General features: G+C 39.4%; 1 protein-coding gene across 3 annotated transcripts in view; it reads left to right on the top strand.

Annotated features, from left to right (window-relative positions):
* The window catches only part of LOC113056169 (zinc finger E-box-binding homeobox 1-like), a 58,264-nt gene extending 40,790 nt beyond the window's left edge, over positions 1-17,474 (top strand). For all 3 annotated transcript variants that reach the window (XM_026222733.1, XM_026222734.1, XM_026222735.1), the window contains 7 exons: positions 1,668-1,835; positions 8,623-8,778; positions 10,054-10,256; positions 11,235-11,346; positions 11,771-13,449; positions 13,609-13,789; positions 14,747-17,474. In XM_026222733.1, coding sequence (XP_026078518.1) covers positions 1,668-1,835; positions 8,623-8,778; positions 10,054-10,256; positions 11,235-11,346; positions 11,771-13,449; positions 13,609-13,789; positions 14,747-15,456 — 3,209 coding nt within the window. In that variant the 3' untranslated portion in view covers positions 15,457-17,474. The remainder of the gene's footprint in view (positions 1-1,667; positions 1,836-8,622; positions 8,779-10,053; positions 10,257-11,234; positions 11,347-11,770; positions 13,450-13,608; positions 13,790-14,746) is intronic.
* Positions 17,475-23,250: the final 5,776 nt, after the last annotated feature.

The raw sequence follows: 23,250 nt of genomic DNA, 5'->3' as shown, positions 1-23,250 counted from the left end.
GCTTACAGCTCCAGCATGATGTGAGCTATTCCTTTCTTGGTAAAGCGTTCATTTAGTCACTTTTCCTGTGTGTACCTCCTGAAGGCTGTAATGAAATCTCTCATGTGGAACGGCGGAACAAGGCTCGTGGCTGTTTGTCATGGATCATTCACAGTGAGCTCACACACTCTCCGCTGTCCCTTTACTTCTTACTTCTGCTGACTACTAACCACACCGTTTGCTTCCCTCTGCTGAACAGCCTGATGGGATTGGTAGCATCTCCTTCACAGTACACCGAATTGACTGTTGTGCTGATCCGTGCATCAGGTTTGATAGAACTTGTGACTAGTGAGCGATGTGTCTATCTATATGACTGTACGGCTTTTTTTTTCCTTTTCATTTTGTTATATACAGCTTTTTTCCAACCACCGCTACATTGAGACTCTACTTTCAGGTACATAATATAGACATACCACAGGTATTTGCTGTGATCCATGACCTTAAAACCAAAGATGGAGCATGAGATAGAGAGAAAGAAAGAGGTTAAGAGGTTTGTACATGCACAGAACAGGTGGAGAATGAAAGCACAGGCCGGAGAAATAAAAGAAGATTGAGAGTGTGAAAGCGCGAGAGAGAGAGAGAGAGAGAGAGAGAGAGTTGGTTAAAGTGTGCAACAAAAAGCACAAAATCAGCTGAATGTAAATGTGCCAGATAAGCGCATGAAGAGAAGTGTGTGTGTGTGTGTGTGTGTGTGTGTGTGTGAGAATCTACGGCCAGCCCCTCTGCTGACTTTGCTCCTCTCAAAGGAAAATTGATTTGGCCAGAGAGAGAGAGAGAGAGAGAGAGAGAGAGAGGTACTTAGATGAGTGGAAAAGAAGAATGACAGAGATTGAGAACAGCAAAAGGAATAGAGAGAGAAGAGGAGGAGGAAAGTTTTTCGCCACACCTATTCCTTTCCCTGCAAAAAAAAATCAAATAAAAAATACACACATGCTGTGTACGGTCAACAAGGATTCACACATACTACGATAATAATCACTACCCGCCCCTTGCATCATATTCATTGTGTGATATTTCCAAATAATACAGATACCTCAGGTGGCCACAAACTCTTCAATCCGTGACGTATAGAAGTACTGGATGTTTCCCGTCGCTAGGTTTGAAAAGTCTCTCTTTTAGCTGAATTTATAAATCTAAGCGTTCAACTTCTGCTTGATTACAAATGCACATCTATAAGAAGTTAGGTTTGTAGAATTCTAGTGTAATGATCTCATGATTACAGCAGCTTGACGGTCGTTACATGTTAGTAATGCACCGTCTGGACCGTGTGGCCACAAATGGTTTCAACACGAGCCCTTCTAATTCATCCATTCAATTTCAAGTGATCTTTGTCTTGTTTCATTGGCTCACTGAAAAACGCAGGAGCTGCTCCACTATTATTTGCCATTTAATTGAATTATTCCCTTAAGAACACTTCATCTCTCTACATCTCTTCAGTCGTCTCTCCTGCTTCAACAATTGGTTTCATCTGAGCCGCTGTGTCCCTCTTTAATCTTGAAGTCATTTTCACCAGCAGCGTCTTTCCAAATTTCAAAGGTTTCATCAAGCCTTCTGCGGTTTGCAAGCACTTGCAGGCTCCACATGTTAGCATTTTCTTGAAGTGTTGTGTTTTCTCTGTGTCTCTGCAGTGAGTAACTACAGTCATGTGCTGGAGGGCCAGTCAGACTCAGATGATGAAGATAAGCTTCACATCGTGGAGGAGGAAGGGAGTCTCTTGGACGGGGCTGACTGTGACAGTGTGGCCCCTGATGAGGACCCTAATGGGACCGTCGACCCTGACAGTAGATGGGATGATGGTAAGTCTGCCCCATTGTCATATATCATTGGCAAGAAAGCTGTATTTATCGAGTGTCATTTCAGTTTCACCTGATCCTGATCAGATTAGTTTCTCATGGATTGTTTGCATAAGAAACATTATGTGTTCAGAAACAGCTACGGTAGATAGAACAGAATGAAGGTGTCTCAAGGTGCATATTTTAAAAGTTAGACTATTTTTAAATTGACACGTTGTCTTAAAAATGCAAGCCTGTGGCAGGATGCTCCAAAAACAGTGCGAGAAGTGACGCAACAGCCTAAGCCGTCTGTCTGAATGTGTGTGGCTGTGACTGTGATGCTTTAAAGGGGATGAATTTAAAGATGCAACTTCTGTAAACAGGAGGGAAAAGACTTCTGTCTTCTGCAAAGACGACAAAGAATTAAAAATTCAAATCAAAAGGGATTGTAAAGGCATTTATAATGTTACAAGGGATTTAATTAAATAAATGCTGTTCTTTTGAACTTTATTTTCATTAAGAATCTAGGCATCACTGTCTCCACAAAAACATTAAACAATTTATAACATTGATGATAATTAGAAATAATTGTTGAGCACCAAATCTGCATATTAGAATGATTTCTGAAGACTCTGAATATTGGACTGCTGGAAATTCAGCTTTATCATCACCAGAATAAATTATATAAAAATAAAAAAAGTATATATATATAAAAAGAATTAGAAAATAAGTTATTTTAAAGTGTAATACTATTATACATTATTGTTTTTATTGTATCTTGATCAAATAAATGGACCACTGGTTAACATAAAATATTTATTCCAAAAACATTTTAAATTCATAAAACAGCAATAAAACAGTAGTGCAAAAATAAAATAAATTGAGTAAAAGAAAAAATCTAAATGCTGTGTATTCAAACTTGTGGAAAACCTGAAATTAAAAGAAATAAAAAAAAAACTAACCCCTTTATCATATGTGTCAAATAAATTAGCTGACTTTACAAAAAAGATCTAATCAACCATCATCAACACTATAATACTTGGAGGTTTTATGTTATTTTAAGGGAACGTGAAGCGTAATCTCTTTTACAGACACTAATTGACACCATTCCTTTGCTGCCTTTCAAGCACAGGTATTTCCTTCAGAAAATACATACTTTCATTGCTCCATCTGGATAATAAGCCATGATAAAGGGTGACTGGGATACAATAGAGCTCTTTTGCTTTCGACGAAAGGCAGTTCGCCTGTTCCTGGGCTAATATATATTGCCTGCAGTGTGGGGATTGTTAATGCTGGAAGAGATGAACACAAAGTCTGTTGTGTGTGAGCTACCAGGGTGCTATTGTGCATTAAGCTTAGTGTTGCGGGATGCAGGCATCATGGCAGGTAATATACCACCACTATAACCACAGCAACTGCCCCAGAAATTCATAGTCCTCTGTCATTTTCATTTCTGCCAGTATTCATTCATTCATTCATTCCTCTCTCCCGGCTTCTCTGTCAGTTCTCTGCAGGATAGAGCTTCGGTGAAGAAGAAAGTCATTGTTTTTGGCAGAGCTCTCCAAACATTAAACACTTCACAGAAACCCGAGTTAAGAGAGAGGGACTACACACACGCTCTGTCTCTCTTTCTCTCTCATACATTTCTTTTTTTTAACTCCATACCACCTTTGTCTCTTTGTAGTCTTTCTTTGTCTGCCTGTTGCTGCTTTGTTGTAGCTTTGAATGAATTGTGGTTGTGAGTCTCTAATGTTTTCCCAGAATTCTTCCTTTTAACATGTTACAGCACAGGATTCAAGCACCTGTTGCACCTTTTCTTCTTGATTTCATTGCTTTTCCCTCTCCATTGGAGCAAGAGGCCCATATATACGAGCCATTACGAGGTGTGTCACATAGAGAAATTGGTCTTGCAAGATGTAATGTGCATTGTCCGCTGTTCTCAGATGTCGTGTTTGAGTTATATACACTTCTCTGTTCAAGCTTCCCATCATTCATAGAGCTCAGGGCTGTAAAGCAGCCACTAGCCATAATGGTTCAGCGCTATCAGTAAAACTCTCACTCTCCATTTCTTGCTACCCCACACCGTTCATTATTTTCTTTTCTCTTTCTTTTTATCTTGGCAGCAATCTCTTTTAGAGTATCTTAGAGACCGTATGTCTGCCTCTCTGTCCGTGTTTGTTTTAAGGCTACAGTTCTTGTGCACCCCTCTACCTCAACCCCAACCTCTGCTTTTACTTTCCCTCCATCCAAGCTATTTTTCTACGCTTCTCTCTTCACGATCAGATGACTGGCTGCTCGCTCACTGTCAGCTCACATGTTCTCTGAGATGAAAACGCTCCTCTCGCAGTCATTAATGGGGTAAATATTCCATAAACCAATACATGATTACTGTGGTATGGATAGTGATGCCGCATAGCCAATTCAACATGTCATGCCACTCTATTTCCCTGTAATTTAACCACACGTTTCTGGAACAGGCATTAGGAATAAGCCATTTATGTAATGTGGTGAGCAGAGGCACCTAACATAATGGAATTTATGTTTGGATAGGGAGATTCTATATTTGACTTTTAGGTTTTAATAAGCAAAACTTTTAGCCAATCATAGCAGTGGGCATTTACTTAAGTCTTAAATGTGCCCCGCCTGTAAAAACAGACTGTTTTGCAGAAAGGCTCAAAAACAGGATAGAAAATTGACTATTATTATGTTATTATGTTGTATACGAACCCTCAGAGAACATTATAAAAAAAAGTAAAAAATAAAAAAAAATGCAGTTCCTGAGCCCTTTAAAGTGCATGAGGATATGGTGATGGAGAAATTGGGGTGGCACTTTATTTTACCGTACGTGTACTAACATGTACTTATAGTGTACTTACAGTGTATTTATCTAAGAAAGGTCTGGTAACACAAGGTAACTACAATGGGGTAAGGTTAGGTTTAGGGGTAAGGTTCAGGGTTAGTACCTAGTTATTACATAGTTATTGTAATTACTATAATAAGTACATAGTATGTACATGAGGAACAGGACTGTAAAATAAAGTGCTACCGAAATTGGTAATTTGGGACAGTGCTGTAAGTGCTTGACTCCTAGTGGAAATCTCACCAGAACTTTAATCAGGAAAAGTGAAACTGGTGAATTCTGGGAAATGTAGTGCTGGCTTAGGGATTATACCAGGGCTATTCAATTAAAGTTTCAAGAGGTCCAGTCTCTTTATTACCTTCCCAACAGAGGTCTGGACTATACATATATTTCTATAATGAGAACTCTAGGAAGATTTTAGCATGGTAGTGGATATGACGATGTTAATGTATTTGGTCGTGGCGGAATAGTTCTTCTGTTGGTTAATGCTGTATCTGTAGATTATCGCTGCTGCTGCAAGCAAGTACAGGAACTAAAGCCCATATGGTGCTATGAGTATTTAAAACATATTGCTGCTGCACAAACAGCATATAAAATAAATAAACGTGTACAAGTACATTATAATCAAAATGCTCTCATCATAAACAGAAAACAAAGTTAATAAACGGAGCAATTCCAAGCGGGTCCTGGCACCACTGGTGCTCGGGCCCTAACTAGTCATTTCAAAGTTTGCTGTTTTTTAAATGTTTGTTTTAAAATGCTCTTAACATTAATGCTAAATGTAGATGGAATGGTCTCATCACAAACCTTGTTTGAACGATGAGATATATTTGCAGCGTTTGCAGTTGTTTTCTGACATAAAATATGTGAAATATAATATGAATATAAACACTTTTCAGCCATTACTCGTCTATAGTGTCACATGAATTGGTTTACATTCAGCTTAAGTGATAATGCTATATTCACCCGTAACGGTTTTATTAGTGGGTTTAATGGATAGTGGAACTATACAGAACCTCACAAGATATTATGTGCATATGTCTTCATTTTCTCTACTTAATCATCTGTGTTAAAGTAAATATGTAAACTGGCTGAGATTTACTCTCATGTGACCCAGTTCTAATATTCTAACTAGTGCGTCATCCTCAAATCAAACGAAGCCGGTCACATAACACTCTTACACTTCATAAGACTTCACCCTTTAATGTGTTTAACAAGTTCAGGATGTCATACATGATCTTATACATGCATATAAACGTGTTAGCTATTTAACTGAGCTTAGACAACAAGAAGTATCTTAATTATCTTTAAAGAAAGTTGAAGCTTGTTGTACAATCACAAGACTATCTGTCCGCCTCTGTCAACGATTTTTATTGTAAGGCCTGAGTGGATATTATTTCGCACAAGATGTCACAGGACATTAATAATGAGGTGTAATGTATGTTTCTTAGAAACGTTGTAGTGTAGATCAGAGTTTAGAATGAGGAAGGAGACACTCTCATCAAGCCCCACTAACATTCATGTGTCTATCTCTGGATCACTTATAATGTGAGATTGTCACAGCTACAGCTGTGTTGTGATGTCTTGACAACACCGTGCTGTGATGGCTGGGTAGTGCAGGGCAAAGCTCGGAGCAAGAGCTCTGGTAATCATCTGTTCCTTCACTAGCTGAACATCTTACACCCAGATTTCAACACAATTTAAACCACACAAGAATGTTTGGGAGGGACCTACTGAAACATTTGCCATTTAAATCACTGGAGATCATGATATCCGGTCATTTTAATGAAGTAGATCTTTTTCAGAGAGTTCATGTTCTTTTCTGTCTGTATCTGTAAATGGCAAGAACGTAGTTATGTAAATGAATCAGTAAAATAAGTCTTCTATTACTCTTATTCTTGTACCTGCTTACATGATTACTGACAAAAATGTTTGTTGACCAGATTTAAATCAACATGGGATCATTTTATCATAATGAAAAAAATAACTTAAATACAATGAGATAACTATAACACTGCAAGATATTAATAATACATTCAAATGTTTTTAGATTCATTTGTATTTTGTTAATCTTGATTCATGTTAAACACTGGATGCATGTAATGAATTAATAAACGTTTCTATTTATGGACATCACCATAAACTAAAGTCATGGCATTTCAATCAGAGTAGAATGGACTACAGAGCCCTGCACATGACATGACATGAAAAAAAAAAATAAAAAATAGTAGGCTAAATTGTGTGCACGATTTACTAATTCGTTCCCTTAATGTACTAAAACGTGCACATGATTACTATTGCGTTCCCTCGATTTACTATTTCGTTCACTCGATTCATAAATTGTGTGCACGATTTACTAATTCGTTCCCTTAATGTACTAAAACGTGCACATGATTACTATTGCGTTCCCTCGATTTACTATTTCGTTCACTCGATTCATAAATTGTGTGCACGATTTACTAATTCGTTCCCTTAATGTACTAAAACGTGCACATGATTACTATTGCGTTCCCTCGATTTACTATTTCGTTCACTCGATTCATAAATTGTGTGCACGATTTACTAATTCGTTCCCTTAATGTACTAAAACGTGCACATGATATTGCATTCTCTCGATTTACTATTTCGTTCACTCGATTTATAAATTGTGTGCACGATTTACTAATTCGTTTCCTCGATTTGCTAAATTGTGCGTACGATTTAGCAAATCGAGTGAACGCAATAGCAAATCGAGGGAAAGCAATAGTAATCGTGTGCACGTTTTAGTACATTTAGGGAACGAATTAGTAAATCGTGCACACTATTTTTTTTTTTTTCTTGCATGTCATATGCGGCGCTCTGTAATGGACTAAAATAATTTGTTTTATACATTTATAATTCATTAATGTACATTTATTAATAAATTAAAAATAACGCAAATTTTACAATTAAAATGTTAATGGGAAATAATGAATTAGTATTAAATAATAGCGAATAACTATTGACAATTAAATATACATTTTAAAAAACAAAAGTGACAAAAAAAATGATTATAAAAATAAATAAAACAACACTGATGACAGGATATGTGTCATCTTTCTACAGAACCAAGGACATCCGTCTATACTGTGGTGAGAAAAATCTACACATCAGACAAATAAACAGTGTTGGTGTAAATCAGTGTCCTTTATGTAGACATCACTGCTGACGAGAGAAGAGTGCACTACAAAAAGAGCTGCTGAGAAAGAGAGCAAGAACGAGCGACAGAACACTGACAAACAAAAACAAACAAACAAAAAAACACCTCTTCATTTTGTTTTTGTCCGAACAGATTGCAGGATCCCCTAAATCGTTCCGACACACAAATGCACAAATGTCCTCAGGTGTTTCCGAATGTTGTTTTGACTCGCTAGCAAATGCCATTAGTTGTAATTGCTGACATTGCGGACTCATTTTCGGCATACGCATGAGAGAGCACATTGCTAAGGCACAGTCTGCCGCCCGAGAGCTGGGTTTCTCCCGAAGCCTTTACTTGTTCATTTGCAATCGTTAGTTCAGCCAATCTTTCCTTTGTTAGCAAAAGAGAATTAGAGAACATTTCTCAAATTAAAGAAGCTTGTTTAATGGGGACGTTCAGCTCAGATTGTGCATTAAGCCCAAAATTGAATTAGATGCACCAGAGTCATTTCTTTTTCAATTGCTTTTAATAGGTAAATGTGCAATACAGGACTATTTTGTGGGTTTACATACCCATGTACATGAAACTATGTATTTAAAGCTTATTTAGAGTATTTAGCTAATGTACTGTTTAATAGTGGGTCACCACTAAGTATTTTGGCTGTTATTTGCTCTCTTTCAAATGACTCATCCTTTATATTTTTATTGTGCATTGGGCCGTATCATATGCCTGATATTCTGTCCACAGACCCAGCGGTGAGCATCAGTGTAAGTGTGTATTTGTGTGTGTTGCAGTGAAAGAGGAGTGTGTGTCAGATGAGGATGAGAGGAGCAGAGATGCTTTGGTTGAGGAGATGCTCCAGCAAGGAGACACGACCGTCATCTTCCCGGAGGCTCCAGAAGACGAACCGCGACAGGGCACGCCAGAAACCAGCGGACATGATGAAAATGGTACATGCACGCATCACACACACACATCGTAAACACTTCATCAGGTAACATCACGCAAGATGAATATAAATGCAATTGCAAAAGTATGTGAACCCTTGGGTTTGCGATGGATTTCTGGGTCAACAAATCTTACGCGCTGAATTTTTTTTTATAAAAGCAAGGCTAACATCAGACAAAGCTTCTTCTGGATAGCAAATTCACAATTTCATCTTGCTCATTCTTAATCAGTGTATTTTTGTTAATATCTTGTTTTTTGAGACATTTATTCAGAAGACACAAGCGTTCACAATCTGTTTCCTGCAACTGTATGCACATGCCGTTCGAAACCCACATATGGAGAGCGACACAACCGCCACACTTCTCCTTGACCACTAATGGCTCTGAAATGATTTCTGTTACACCTGAAACACCTGTGCAAATCTCCCATACCTGAGCTACTTTCTCACATCCCTGTTGCGGTGTTAGAGACAGAATGTTTCACCTGAACAGAGAGAGAAGGTTAATATGTTACCTGTTAACAGGTAATATGTTACCTGTGTGAGAGCTGGTCAGAAACCTGTCTGACAATTTTGACCAAGATATATAAGATAGATAAGTGTTTCCTTAAATTTACACATCTGGTTTGTGAAATATGACAGTAGTGCATCTTAATTTGTATGTACTACAATGGCATTTCAGTTAAAGTTATTAAATTATGACAGTGTATGATGTGTCAACCGTGGCATTATTATTTTGTTAACATGCACTGTCGAACCTTCTCTGGCCTGTTATTCATTGTTCCTTTTAATTATGAAATGCATTGTTTATCCATGTAATTATTTGCCTTGTTACCATGGCTTTCTTTGATTACCCAGCTGCCAATCCTTGTTCTTTTTATGTTGGCTGCTGTTCTTCAGCTCTTCATGCTGGAGTATTTCAGGATGGGAAGTGTCACACATTAAAGATCCTAACTCTCCTTACCTAGATCCTTACCTAACTCTCATATTCTCATTTGCCAGTGCACTGATCCATATCTGTATGCACACACACACATTTCACAGATAATCGTCTATGCCAGAAATCCATGCAACTGGAATCCCTTGTTTACAGTACATTAGTCTACCTGCACACCTCTTCAGATATATTTGAATAACACAGTAAATTATTGTAACTATAGTTAACTTTGTTTTTCTTCATGTTTCAAATATATGCTTTTAAGGAAGTAAAGGAGATAGAGAGATAAAAGGAGTCACTAAAACTAAAAATGTAATATACTCTCTTCTCTCTCACTTTCAGGCACGCCAGACTCATTTTCTCAGCTTCTTACATGTCCCTATTGCTCTCGTGGCTACAAGCGTTACACCTCACTGAAGGAGCACATTAAATACAGACACGAGAAGAGCGAGGACAACTTCAGCTGCTCTCTCTGCAGCTACACATTTGCCTATCGAACACAGCTTGACAGACACATGACTGCACACAAAGCTGGCCGAGAACAGGTATTCTGTCCTTATTCTGGAAAGTTTGTAAGAAGTTTGTTTTAAATACATTTTGGTTAATCGTGTTAAATGTAAAGTGATCAAAATGGTTTCTAGAGGCCAACTGGGGGAGAAAGGTAACAATTTTAGAATGTTGTGTGTTGTAGTGAAAGGCAAATATTTAAAATCAGACTCAAAATGGTTGAATTTAACACATTAGTAATGGACAAGGGTTAAATTACTCGTGCAATACTTAAGGCGGTCGCACACCGGACGAGACGCGCCGCGTCGCGTCGCGCCACATGTAGGACAACTCGAGGTATGGCACACTGGACGCGCACATTCTATATGCGTGAGCTCAATTTCGCAGCAAGATGGGAGAGTTTTAACTTCATCTATTATTTTAATTTTAAATATATGATTTTAATTGATAAAAGCTGAGTTTTTAACGTTAATTAATGAAAAGAATCTGTGTTATTATAATAAGTCTGTTATTGTTTTGTTGTATCTGTTGTCTAGGCAACTGTGCTGCTGAAAACGTAACCAAACACTTTGTAATGTTTTATTTGAATGAAACAAGTGTACTGAACTTTAATTTCAGTTTCAGTTTATAACATCTGGGTTTTTTAATATAAAACTATGCGGATGGCGCTCTGTGGCGCGGCAGAAATTTGAACAGCGTTCTGAGTCGTAGCTGGGCGCCGCGGACAGAAGCCGAATGGCGCCGCCGGTGTGTGTACTCACATAGAGAATAATGTGTTCGAATTTTAAAGACGTGGCGCGACGCGACGCGGCGCTGCGCTTCTCGTCCGGTGTGCGACCCCCTTTACTGAAAATTACCAAAAGATGTAAATTGTAAATATTAATGTTGTCATTATATATTACATTAAGTGCATATTGTTAAAAATCAAGCACACCTCTTGTGAGATTTTACACTTACAGATAAATTACAGCAGTATTGTTCATCCGATTTTAACACACTCTCTCTTACATTTTTAGCGGCATGTTACTCAGTCAGGTGGAGGAGGGAATCGAAAGTTTAAATGCACTGAATGTGGCAAAGCCTTCAAGTACAAACACCACCTGAAAGAACACCTGCGCATCCACAGTGGTGAGGACTACTTGAAATATGCTAGAGTAGTGTATGTTGCAGTGCCTCTGTGTATGTGTGTTTGTTTGCAAGGATGCATATGTGTGTGCATTCATTCACTTTGTACAAAGTTGTAGGGCAATTCAACATTCAAGTACTTCAAAGTACTTATAGTACTTGCTGTCAAAGGCTTCCTAAGAGAGTTTGTCCTTTAAACACTGCACATTATTCTTATAGTCTTTACAGTTTAAAAAAAATAAAAATCCTTTCTGTAGTAGTTATCCTTGTAGTTTATTTTGAGGACAACCTATGACGCTTCTATTTACTTGAGATTTACCAACCAGTCTTGATCATTACAGATCTGAAACACACAATGTGTCCTTAACAGTAAAAGCAATATGTGAATTGTTGGTTTCCTCATTTGTTTATTGTGTGTGTTATGTAGGAGAAAAGCCTTATGAGTGCTCCAACTGCAAGAAGCGTTTCTCTCATTCAGGGTCCTACAGTTCCCACATCAGCAGTAAGAAGTGCATTGGCCTCATCTCAGTAAACGGGCGGCCGCAAACTTCTCCCGCCACCGGGGCTGCTAAGACCCCTCAGTGCTCTTCCCCATCCCTGCCAACCTCTTCCCCCACGGCCCGTGTCCAAGTCAGAGACAAACTGGACAATAGCAAACCCCTTCAGGAACAGCTTCCCTTGACACAGATCAAGTCTGAGCCACTGGACTATGAGTACAAGCCTGTGGTGGTGGCCCCATCTGCTAGAGGAATAAATGGCATGTTCCAGGGTGGGGCGGCAGCCCCTCTTCAGGGTGCTGTACAGGCTGTTGTGCTCCCAACAGTGGGTCTAGTATCCCCAATCAGCATCAACCTGGGGGACTTACAGAACGTGCTGAAGGTGGCAGTGGATGGGAACATCATCAGGCAAGTGCTGGAAAGCACGCAAGCTAAGGGGCAGCAAGCAGGGACAGGAATCATTGGAGCAGGAGGGGTGGGAATTGCCCAAGCAACCCAGCAAGTCATACAGGCCATTAGTCTTCCCATCTTAGATCAGGATGGCACTGCGAAGATCTACATCAACTACAGTCTTGACCCTTCACAGGCCCAAGCACTTCTTCAAAGTCCAAAGAAGGAACCTTTGGTGTTGAACACTGAAGCCTGCAAGGCACAGAAGCTGCCAGAGGACCTGACGGTCAAGACTAATAGGGACAAAACCACCATCACTGTGGACAAGAAAAACATTTTACACAATGACACAACACTTAAGCACTGTGGTAAAGATGGACACAGGGTAAATGGGAAAAACCTTGATGGGAAGATAGACTTAGAGGAAGGACTGTGTCCTGGCCAGCCTACCCTGAAGAACCTTCTCACCTTGCTCAAGGCTTACAACGAGCCCACCAAGGAGGAGCTGGCAAAGATATCCGAGTCTGTCAGTCTTCCAGCAGAGGTGGTGAAGAAGTGGTTTGAGAAGATGCAGTTGGGACAGATATCTCTAGATCCCTCCTCCCCCCTAGCTGAGGATGAGCAGACCACTCCTGGGGATTTGGATGGGACTAGAGGTGAATCACCCAGACCAGAGCTGGATAAGCAAATTAACTCAGAGGAGCAAGGAGAGAGGGAATGCTGTAGCCCAGCTGAGGGCCTAGCAGCTAGGGAGAATGGGATCGAGAGTGTCCCTACATCCCCATCACCATTAAACCTATCGGCCGATGGTCCTGTCCCAGCCAGGACTCTTGAGGAAGGCGAGGGACCTCTCGATTTGTCGCTACCAAAATCTGCTGCTACAGCTGCTGTGGCTAGCGGTCACGTAAACACTGTTTACTCGGCTCAAGAGGAGCCACTGAATTTAACTTGCACAAAGGAACTGCTCAGCAATGCAAGCACCAATGCTGCCATATATGCCAGCCAACCAAGTGCCAATCCCATTAACATCGTGACCACTCAACTGCCCACCCTATTGGCTATCACTGACCAGGGACAAGCGCAATGTCTCCGTGCACTTACCACCACTAAACAGACCATCCTGATTCCGCAGCTGACTTACAGTTACACCACTACATCCTCCAGCCCAGCAGGGAACGACACACCACAGAAGAATGTTATACACGTCAATGGCATCAAGGTGAGGACCCCACACTCACTGCATGTTAGCAGGAGTTCCCAACATTAGCCTCAAACTAACATCAAACTAACGTGTATATTTTAGCTGGGTATGTGCATACAAATCTACCTTGGTAGTATTATTTCAAATCAGAATGATCTGCTTTTTCTCACAATGTAGGAAGAGAAACAGGAAATGGGTTCAGAGGTCACCTCAACATTGGAAGAACAAACAGACTCAGACTCAGGGCCGACGAGGAAGAAGATGAAAAGGACGGAGAGTGGCCTGTACGCCTGTGACCTGTGTGACAAAATCTTCCAGAAGAGCAGTTCACTGCTCCGCCATAAATATGAACACACAGGTGGGATTCTTAGACTCAAGGGGAAGAAAGTAGGCGTAAGGAAAGCAGTTTAGCCTGTTTTTAGGTGTTCCTTCATATGTAAATGACTGGGCATTCATAAAAATATGATTTGAAGTGATACTGAAGGGGAAATTATGACCGAATACATTGTATTGCAGGATTTTTACCTATTACACAGGGAACAGGACTGAATTTCGAGTTCCAACCACTGTTATAGTACACGTGTTGGAGGGTGCGGTGACTTATTTTTCCTCATTCGCTGGCCAAATACATTACCTTCTCACACCGAACCCAGGCTGTTGCATCAGTTCTCTGTTAGTAATTTACACTCCTCCCTCCCTCTTTTGCTTTAAAAACATGAGAAGCTAGTGAAGCCAAGAGCCGGTCCCCTCTCACTGTTAAGATACCTGGCCAAAAAGTAAGCAGCACTCATCCAAATGGCATCACAGCGCCTTGAACCACAAGTTGGGCTGTCTTTTCGCTCTCTCTCTCTCTCTCTCTCTCTTTTTTTTGTCTAATGCCACAGTTTATAAACTTCCAAGCCTTGGTGGAACTGGCCTGTCTTGTGCACTACAGCTTGTTTTGATTCATTGTTTGGTTTTATTGTCCATGGCTACATAACAAGTAACGCAATTCTTAATGCCTTAAAGATCCAGGGTTGGATGCTGGGTGTGGGGGGATTTTAAGTGCTGCGTGTAGAGATTTCAAGAATGTTTTTTTTTTTTTCGTGGTTGGGACCCTTTATAAGTTGCGCTTATTTAAAACATGGATATATTCGACGAAAATTAGTCCATTTAATATATCACACATTTCGATCAGCTGACAAACATTTATCGTAAACTTCCAGTGGATGAAACTTCCAATTGCGCAGATTTTTTTTGGGGTGCCTCTGTATACTCAGGTAATGAGAAGTACTCCAAGGTAAACACTAATGAAGTGTAAATTCATCTCTTGCAGGAAAAAGGCCTCATGAATGTGGGATCTGCAGCAAGGCCTTCAAACACAAGCACCACCTAATAGAACACCTGCGCCTGCACTCCGGAGAAAAGCCGTACCAATGCGACAAGTGTGGAAAACGCTTCTCCCACTCTGGCTCCTACTCACAACACATGAACCACCGATACTCCTACTGTAAGAAAGAGGCTAAAGGTCAAGGTCTAGGCCAGGGAGTCGAGGAAGAGGACAATACTGGAGAGGGGCAGCCTCAAACGGGCAGCACAGCGACCTCACCCCCTTCCCACCTGGATTCGGATGAGCGGGGGAGTAGTACCAGAGAGGATGAGAGCGAGGAGGAGGATGATATAGGCTCGGGGAGCTTAGTGGACGAGGATGAGATTCAGGTGGTCAAGATTGGAGAGGAGGGAGATGAAGACGACCAGGGAGCAGATGAAGACCAGGAAGGAGAGAGGATGGAAGGGGCGGAACAAGAAGATGGTGACGAGGAAGGCGAGAGTGAGGAAAATGACGGACAGACGCTGAAAGTCGTAGTAATGCAGGATGAATGTGAAGACGAAAACGGAGAGGAGGAGCAATCGGCGCAGGAGGCCATGGACACAGGAACTCATGAACACACGAAGGACACAACAGAAAGAGAGAACCCAGAGGATGATGAGAGAAGGATTGAAAATGAAGAAAACACAGCCACTATGAATGGAGACGTGAAGTGAAGTAGAAGCCACAACTGTGTTTTTACGACCCTTATTCCTTAAGACATTGTTTTACAAAGTTACTGATTTGAAGGAACAAAAAGGACGTTTTCTCTCCGCAGATGTTTCTCCGTCTTCCTGAGAACTGACTGCGTTAAGACGAGAATGAGATGAGGAAGAGCGCGTGACCGCTCTTACGCTGCATTTAAACCCACTACTGTGTATAAACCCCCAGGTGTGCCTGATAAATACGAAATAGTTACTTTTTCCACATAAAGACAATTTCCAGTGTTTTAAGTATAGTTTGTATAAATGCAAAGTTTAATGAGCAAAACAAAAAAGAAAATGACGCATATACAAACTGAAAGCGATACACGTTTTGGCTAATAATGTTTTATTACTAAAACGCCTTGGGTCAATTTCTTTAATCAGTATTACTAATTTTTTTGTCACTCTCGGTTTACCCTCAAAAACTGTACAGTTGGGAGAGAGAGATTTCTATACGTTTTTATTGCCACTGAACGAAACTCAGTATTTTCTTGCATTTGAAAAAAAAAAAGTATCCTGTGCACTACCATATTCCCAGTTTACCTACGGAACACCTATGGCCTTGTGTTGTTTAATGTCTACCTTCCAGTATTAGCGCCCCAGACGTTATTCCCCAAGCCATGCGAAGTGCTCGCTAGCACAACATTTGTCTCTAGTCTCTTTTCAAGAAGGACTGTGAGCCTTAAAATGTTAAAAGATTGATGTGGGTATGGTGGGAGGGCTTTAATGAATCCCAAAAAGCCATGACATTAAAGAAAAAACGTAGTAATCCCGGACAGCTGGTTTTAGACGTTCCAGGTGCTCGCCATCAGTCCCTTCCCCACCCATCATCCACCCTTATGCAAAAACATGCATGTTGGAAGTGCCATTGGACAGTGCTGTGCAGCACACTCGCGTGGGGCTCATGCTGTCTCTTGATTTTGGTAGCAAAATTTTGGACCCCTTGCACCTAAACCACTAGTCCTGACTTAAGGACAAGACTGCCTCTTTTTTTTTTGATCAATCCAGTAAGGACTACACTGCATCAAGAATTCAGGAAAGACGATCAATGAGCAAAAAGGAGACAAAAGCAGCTCTTTTTTCAGCCTTGAAGTATTTTTCCGCTGTTTGGTGCACTTGTTTCTCTTGTTATCTTTAGCTGCACGATAATTTTTCTTCAGGTAACAAATGTAGGCAGATATGATCAATGAAGAATTTTTTTGTTTCCTTCCGTCAGCCTTTTTACCCATCAGTATTAATTTTGTCTCGTTTGTAATGAAGTTTTTTTTCATTGTTGTTTGTTTCAGTGAAAATCATGTAATGTTTTTTTGTTGTTGTTGTCATTTTGTTTTTTTTTCTGTAAAGGCAGTATTACCCCTCACATCCTTCACCAGTATAACTTTACATTTTTAGTTTTAGAGACCTTTTATATTTATGTGTCTTATTTTTGTATTTTTTCTTTATGGTTATTTATTACACAATGTAGTGTACAATACTGTAGTTTGTATTAATACAATAATATATTTTAGTATGAAGAATAATTTCGAAGATAAATGAAATCAAAGCTGGGGAAGGAACTCTAGCAGTTCAAAGTGTTCTAAAAAAGTATTATTTTCAAATTTTCAAAATGCATTGTTTGAAAAAACAAAAAACTCCCCTAAACTATATCAGAGCTGTTAGCTTTTACACATCACTTTCATGTTATTGTCTCTTACCCCACTATACTTTGAAGCTACTGAATTGTATGATATACACGCATGAGTCCTTGCTGTTGTATCAAAAGACTGTCCTTCGCCATGAAACTGTGCTGCCCTTTTAATGAAGCCAAAACATCATCATTGTGTTGTTTTTTTTTTTATTGTGCCAATTTGTAACTCTCTTTGTCTACATCAAGGCAAAAAAGTATTTTATATGTCCCTGTTTTAACCTTTTTAGTGCTAGCTTTTTGTTTGATTGTTTGTTTTTTTTTAAATGACCCCCCCATCTCACAATAAAATACTTCAAGAAGTCAACATTTACAGCTTTTCTAGAATATTTCCATCACATGATTATTTTTTACAAGACCTATAAACCTGAGATTTTTTCATGAATTTAGTCACATTGTGAAATTGGAAATACAGAGACGTTCACTGTGAATACAATCCTTCAACACCAACCAAAACCATCGATGAGGATCAGGTTGCCATGTGGGTTTTTGGATTGGGAGCACGAATTATTAATGCAACTAAACATGAATCTATTAAGTCTGAAAATGATGTAATGCATGATTAACCCTCTGCTGTATGCAATATAGACTCACTGTGTTTTATGTGTCAAACTGCCATAAATAATTTTGTTAAAGCAGAAGCCAGAATATTCTTGAGCTCTGTGGCACCTGGATGTTTCCGTTTTAATGCAATTTTAGAAGAACACTCTTCACTTCTGTACTTAAAATCAGAGTAGCTATCTCATGACCCTTGTGCCATGTCAACTTAGCACTGAACAATCTGGAAAGCACTCTTAATGCTGGAAATGTGTGCACAGAATGAAACGAGAGCCCCGTTTCCAGCAGTAGCTGAAAGTTGATGGACAACAGCACAGAAACAAGCCAAGAATGGAAGGAGAGAACAGAACATCCCCTGGGAAATTTACTAGATAGCACAATCAAAGACAAATAGCCAACATCTGTGCTCAAAACATTACCCTTTCCTTAAAAATCATGTTCATTTAGCCGAGTGCTGGACTCTACCTCGTGTAGGCATGAAGATTAATGATGCATTCACAAAGTCACTGACACTTCCCTCATCAATATTTTGACTTGTATTGGATTGTTTCAGCACACCTGATTTTAATAAATCCTTTTTTCCTAGGTGGAATAAGCACAGCAGAAGTTCACATTAAAAGTCATCATTAGATGAATGCTTCTAATTGCATATCATGTAGAACAAAGTTAAAGAGCTTGCTTATCAGTTACTTTGCATGCAAAGTACTAAAAATATTGTTTTTAGGCTCTTTGACCAATAAGCAGTAATCCACAGCCACAAACACACTAAAAACACTCAGCAACTGCTTAGCGACGCTAATGCTGTAAGAGTCTTCCATAGCTTGATATGAAGAGTAGCTTTTCCCATCTTGACATCACATGTTTCATTAGGTTAGACAGTGACTTCAGTGCAGTTGGGCTAGACCACCAAGGCTGGATAAATATCCAGCTGATTTTTTTTTTTCTCTCTTTTTGGACAGTGGAGTGACAAACATTTGAAAGGCTTTTCGAAATGCTGCTCAAACGTCAGCAGTTTCTTTTTTCAAACTCTTTTGATCTCAGCATGATTTAGCCACACTCCTCAGCTGCTAAGACCAAATCTGACCACAAGTTTCTAATGTTTATATAAGGCCGTGCCCCTCCATTTACCCTCTAACGAGCTTCTAATCATTTGCACCTGTGCAGCAGTGCACCTGATTCTCATTTTAGGCCTTTGCTGCATGTGGAAATTGCATTTCTGTTTATTTAAATAGTACAAATGACTGCAAACCCTTACTCAACCTTGTATGACCTAACCTGATCCTGCTATTTTATTCTGATCCAGCTGAGAATACACAGGGCTGAATATTAACACTGCACCGCATGTGCTAACAAACAGAAATACACACACACACGCATATTATAATAGACAGATACAAATAGCAAATATTTATTACAGTAACATGCTGATGTTGCTGATATATGCTATATTTGTAATAGCATCTTCCTTCGGAGACTGTAAGAGAAGACAAACAACATGACTGCTGTAACATGATTTCACTAACCACGTCTGAAGAAACGGAGCTTAAAGATATAGCATCTCCATATCAGCTTTTTGCTTTTGCAAATTTGTAAATTTGATTAGCTGCTTCACTGCAAAAATAAATAAATAAATAAATAATAATACTATTAATAATAAGAATAAAATATTTGTTTAAATTAGTAATTGTCTAAATTTGTATTTGTCTTAGTATTTATGTACATCTATACAATATATATATATATATATATATATATATATATATATATATAATTAATTTAATATTACATTAAAAATGTAAATGTGGAAATACTTGAAAAAAAAACAACAAAACATTTTTCCACCAAATTTTTTTTTTATATTAATTAATTCATTTATTAATTCAGATATTTATTTTTGAAAGATATTTTTCAGGTCAAATTTTTGGCTCCAAAACATATTTAAAAAAAAAAATTTCAAACTACAAGTAGAAGTACAAGTATAGTTTTGTGGAAAATGTTTTTCAAAAATCTATGAAGACAGCGCAACTACTTTCCACTTTCATTTAAAATGAGATTTTCTGCTTTTTTATCATCTCAGACATCTCTGATTGTCATCGACAAACAGATTTTAAAACGAGATACCTTGGTTGTTGTGTTCGCTGAACATATTCTCAGGTGAAATGAAGATAGTGATGATGTGCTCTCTTTTCTGGAACACAATGACTTTTGGTGATGATGTCACAGACATGCTCTAGCACATAATGATTTAATAAGAATCCCCCACTGAAAGAGTAGCATGCAGTCAGTGCTTTTAAATAACAAATGTGAGCGTAAACCAGATTCAAGAAGAGATCTGTTGTCTTACACACACATACACACACACACACACACACACACACACAATGAAACACACTTTAAGCCAGATGGCCCAGGGTGCAAAAAATCAATTAGATCTCCAGCTCAGGAGCAGAGGGAATTCGTCCCGGCCGACCCCAGCAGCCCCTCCTCGGGCCCGTGTACAGGAGGACTGAGGCTCCCCTTCTGCCTCATCACCTCAGCTCTAATCTACTTCTCTCCGCTGCATCCACACTAACTTCATTAGACGAGCGAGGGGAGGAGGGAGAGGGAAAAATAGGGCACGCTGAATATCTTGAACTGTATAAATCACCAGAGCTCCTCTAAACATAACTGAATTGCGAGAGCATACTTGAGCGAGGGAGAGAGAAGAAGAAAGAGCTGTAGGAATATCAAAAATGGATTTATTTAGTATTGGCAACTCTTGCCAGCTCTGCTTTGGAGGAGAGGAGCAGAAAAGGAGGGAAGGGAACGTGTAGGTGGATTCTGGGAGAAGAAAGGATAATGTGCAATAAAAAGAAATAAGCTGACAGCAAGAATTAAGTCTGTGGAAGGGCTAAACCATGATCTTCATTACACCCTAGTGTTCACGTTACAACATTACAACAGGATGAATTCATGGCCACAGTGTTTGTTTGTTTGACAAAAACTTATAAAGATAAAGGAAGAATCAGGCTAACTGTGTACAAAGTATTAGGATGAGCTAAGATAGAGCTTTATTTAGTCTGTATGATGTTGAAGGGATTGTTCGCCCATTCGTTTCATCATTTACTCACTCTGATTTAGTTCCATTTGACTTTTATTTCATGGAGCATAACATCAGAGGTTTTTAATGTCTTGCATATTCTTGGCCAAGAAATGACACTGAATATGACACAAATTCACTATGAACGTGGTTCCTGTGGTTTGTTTGATATAACAAGTCTTCTAAAGTCATCACTTTGTGTGATGATCCGACAACAAACAAAACTGCAATTCATTCAGTTTAACAAATCAGTCCGATTCGTAGAATTTACTCCGCCTTTGTAAAGTGGTTAAACCAGTTCGCTGAAAAAGAAATGAATAAAAACACTTGGAATACATTTTATTATACTTTTATAGTAATTTCAGAGATTGTAACAACCTCAGTCAGTTATTAAAAATACATTTACTACAAAAGAGAAACAACAAATTTTTTAGAAAAAAGGGTAAACATATATATATATATATATATATATATATATATATATATATATATATATATACACTCACCTAAAGGATTATAACGATTATAACACCAGTTCAATTTCTCATTAATACAATTATCTAATCAACCAATCACATGGCAGTTGCTTCAATGCATTTAGGGCTGTGGTCCTGGTCAAGACATTCTCCTGAACTCCAAACTGAATGTCAGAATGGGAAAGAAAGGTGATTTAAGCAATTTTGAGCGTGGCATGGTTGTTGGTGCCAGACGGGCCGGTCTGAGTATTTCACCATTTCTAGAGTTTACAAAGAATGGTGTGAAAAGGGAAAAACATCCAGTAAGCGGCAGTCCTGTGGGAGAAAATGCCTTGTTGATGCTAGAGGTCAGAGGAGAATGGGCCGACTGATTCAAGCTGATAGAAGAGCAACTTTGACTGAAATAAACACTCGTTACAACTGAGGTATGCAGCAAAGCATTTGTGAAGCCACAACACGCACAACCTTGAGGCGGATGGGCTACAACAGCAGAAGACCCCACCGGGTACCACTCATCTCCACTACAAATAGGAAAAAGAGGCTATAATTTGCACAAGCTCACCAAAATTGGACAGTTGAAGACTGGAAAAATGTGGCCTGGTCTGATGAGTCTCGATTTCTGTTGAGACATTCAGATGGTAGAGTCAGAGTTTGAATTGAATTGTTACCAATGTGCAGGCTGCTGCTGGTGGTGTAATGGTGTGGGGGATGTTTTCTTAGCACACTTAAGGCCCCTTAGTTGTAAATTGGGTATCGTTTAAATGCCACCGCCTACCTGAGCATTGTTTCTGACCATGTCCATCCCTTTATGGCCACCATGTACCCATCCTCTGATGGCTACTTCCAGCAGGATAATGCACCATGTCACAAAGCTCGAATCATTTCAAATTTGTTTCTTGAACATGACTGAGTTCACTGTACTAAAATGGCCCCCACAGTCACCAGATCTCAACCCAATAGAGCATCTTTGGGATGTGGTGGAACGGGAGCTTCGTGCCCTGGATGTGCATCCCACAAATCTCCATCAACTGCAAGATGCTATCCTATCAATATTGGCCAACTTTTCTAAAGAATGCTTTCAGCACCTTTGTTGAATCAATGCCACGTAAAATTAAGGCAGTTCTGAAAGCGAAAGGGGGTCAAACACCGTATTAGTATGGTGTTCCTAATTAGGAGAGTATATATATATATATATGTATGTATGTATGTATGTATGTATGTATGTATGTATGTGTGTGTGTGTAAAAGCATTGTGGTTTTGTTTAAATGGTCAGTTGTTCCAGTTTCTTTCTTTTGTACACAAATATTTTGAAGAATATGGGTAACCAAAAGGTTGCTTGTAGCCATTGACCTCCACAGTATGGATACAAATAAAATAAAAATGAGATAGATCCCTCTCACATCCCCTTCAGTGACAAAGGACGGCCTGTTTAAGCATACAAATTCCAAAGGGAAATGCTGCATGTATGAGTAGGCAACAACCTAACTGATGTTTAACATTACAGGCCTGTATCTCTGGAGCTGCTGGTATCTTCTTAGCAAAGCTTCACTGTAAAGAGGATGCTGCACCTCAGATCATAAATCATCAAGAGCAAGGTGTGAAGAATGTGTATGTGTGTGAGGAAAACGCAGAAGATCAGCAGTCATAACATTGGCGCGAACACCCCTCATTTATCACATGCACACACACGCTCGCACATCAAGCCTATGATTTCATAGACCTTAATTAAAAAGCACACAGCACTATTTATAAGTGTGATTGTCACTTAGTAGCACTAATAAGGATGTTAGTTGAAGAAACACATATTATTAAGCCTTAGGAGAAGCGGGGGCTCTGCTAGAAGGCACACATGCTAATAAGCTGCTGACGGGGTCTAACACCACTCCAAGGGCCTGAACAGAATTAAACCGCTTGTAAAAGAGACCCACCACATGGCTTTCTGCAAGGACACCAAGGCTAAATCAGCAGT

Source organism: Carassius auratus, chromosome 37 (assembly GCF_003368295.1).
Source record: "Carassius auratus strain Wakin chromosome 37, ASM336829v1, whole genome shotgun sequence".
In the NCBI taxonomy this organism is placed as follows: Eukaryota; Metazoa; Chordata; class Actinopteri; order Cypriniformes; family Cyprinidae; genus Carassius; species Carassius auratus.
The sequence above is the reverse complement of the archived record's forward strand: the minus strand, read 5'-3'. Positions and strand labels throughout refer to the sequence as shown.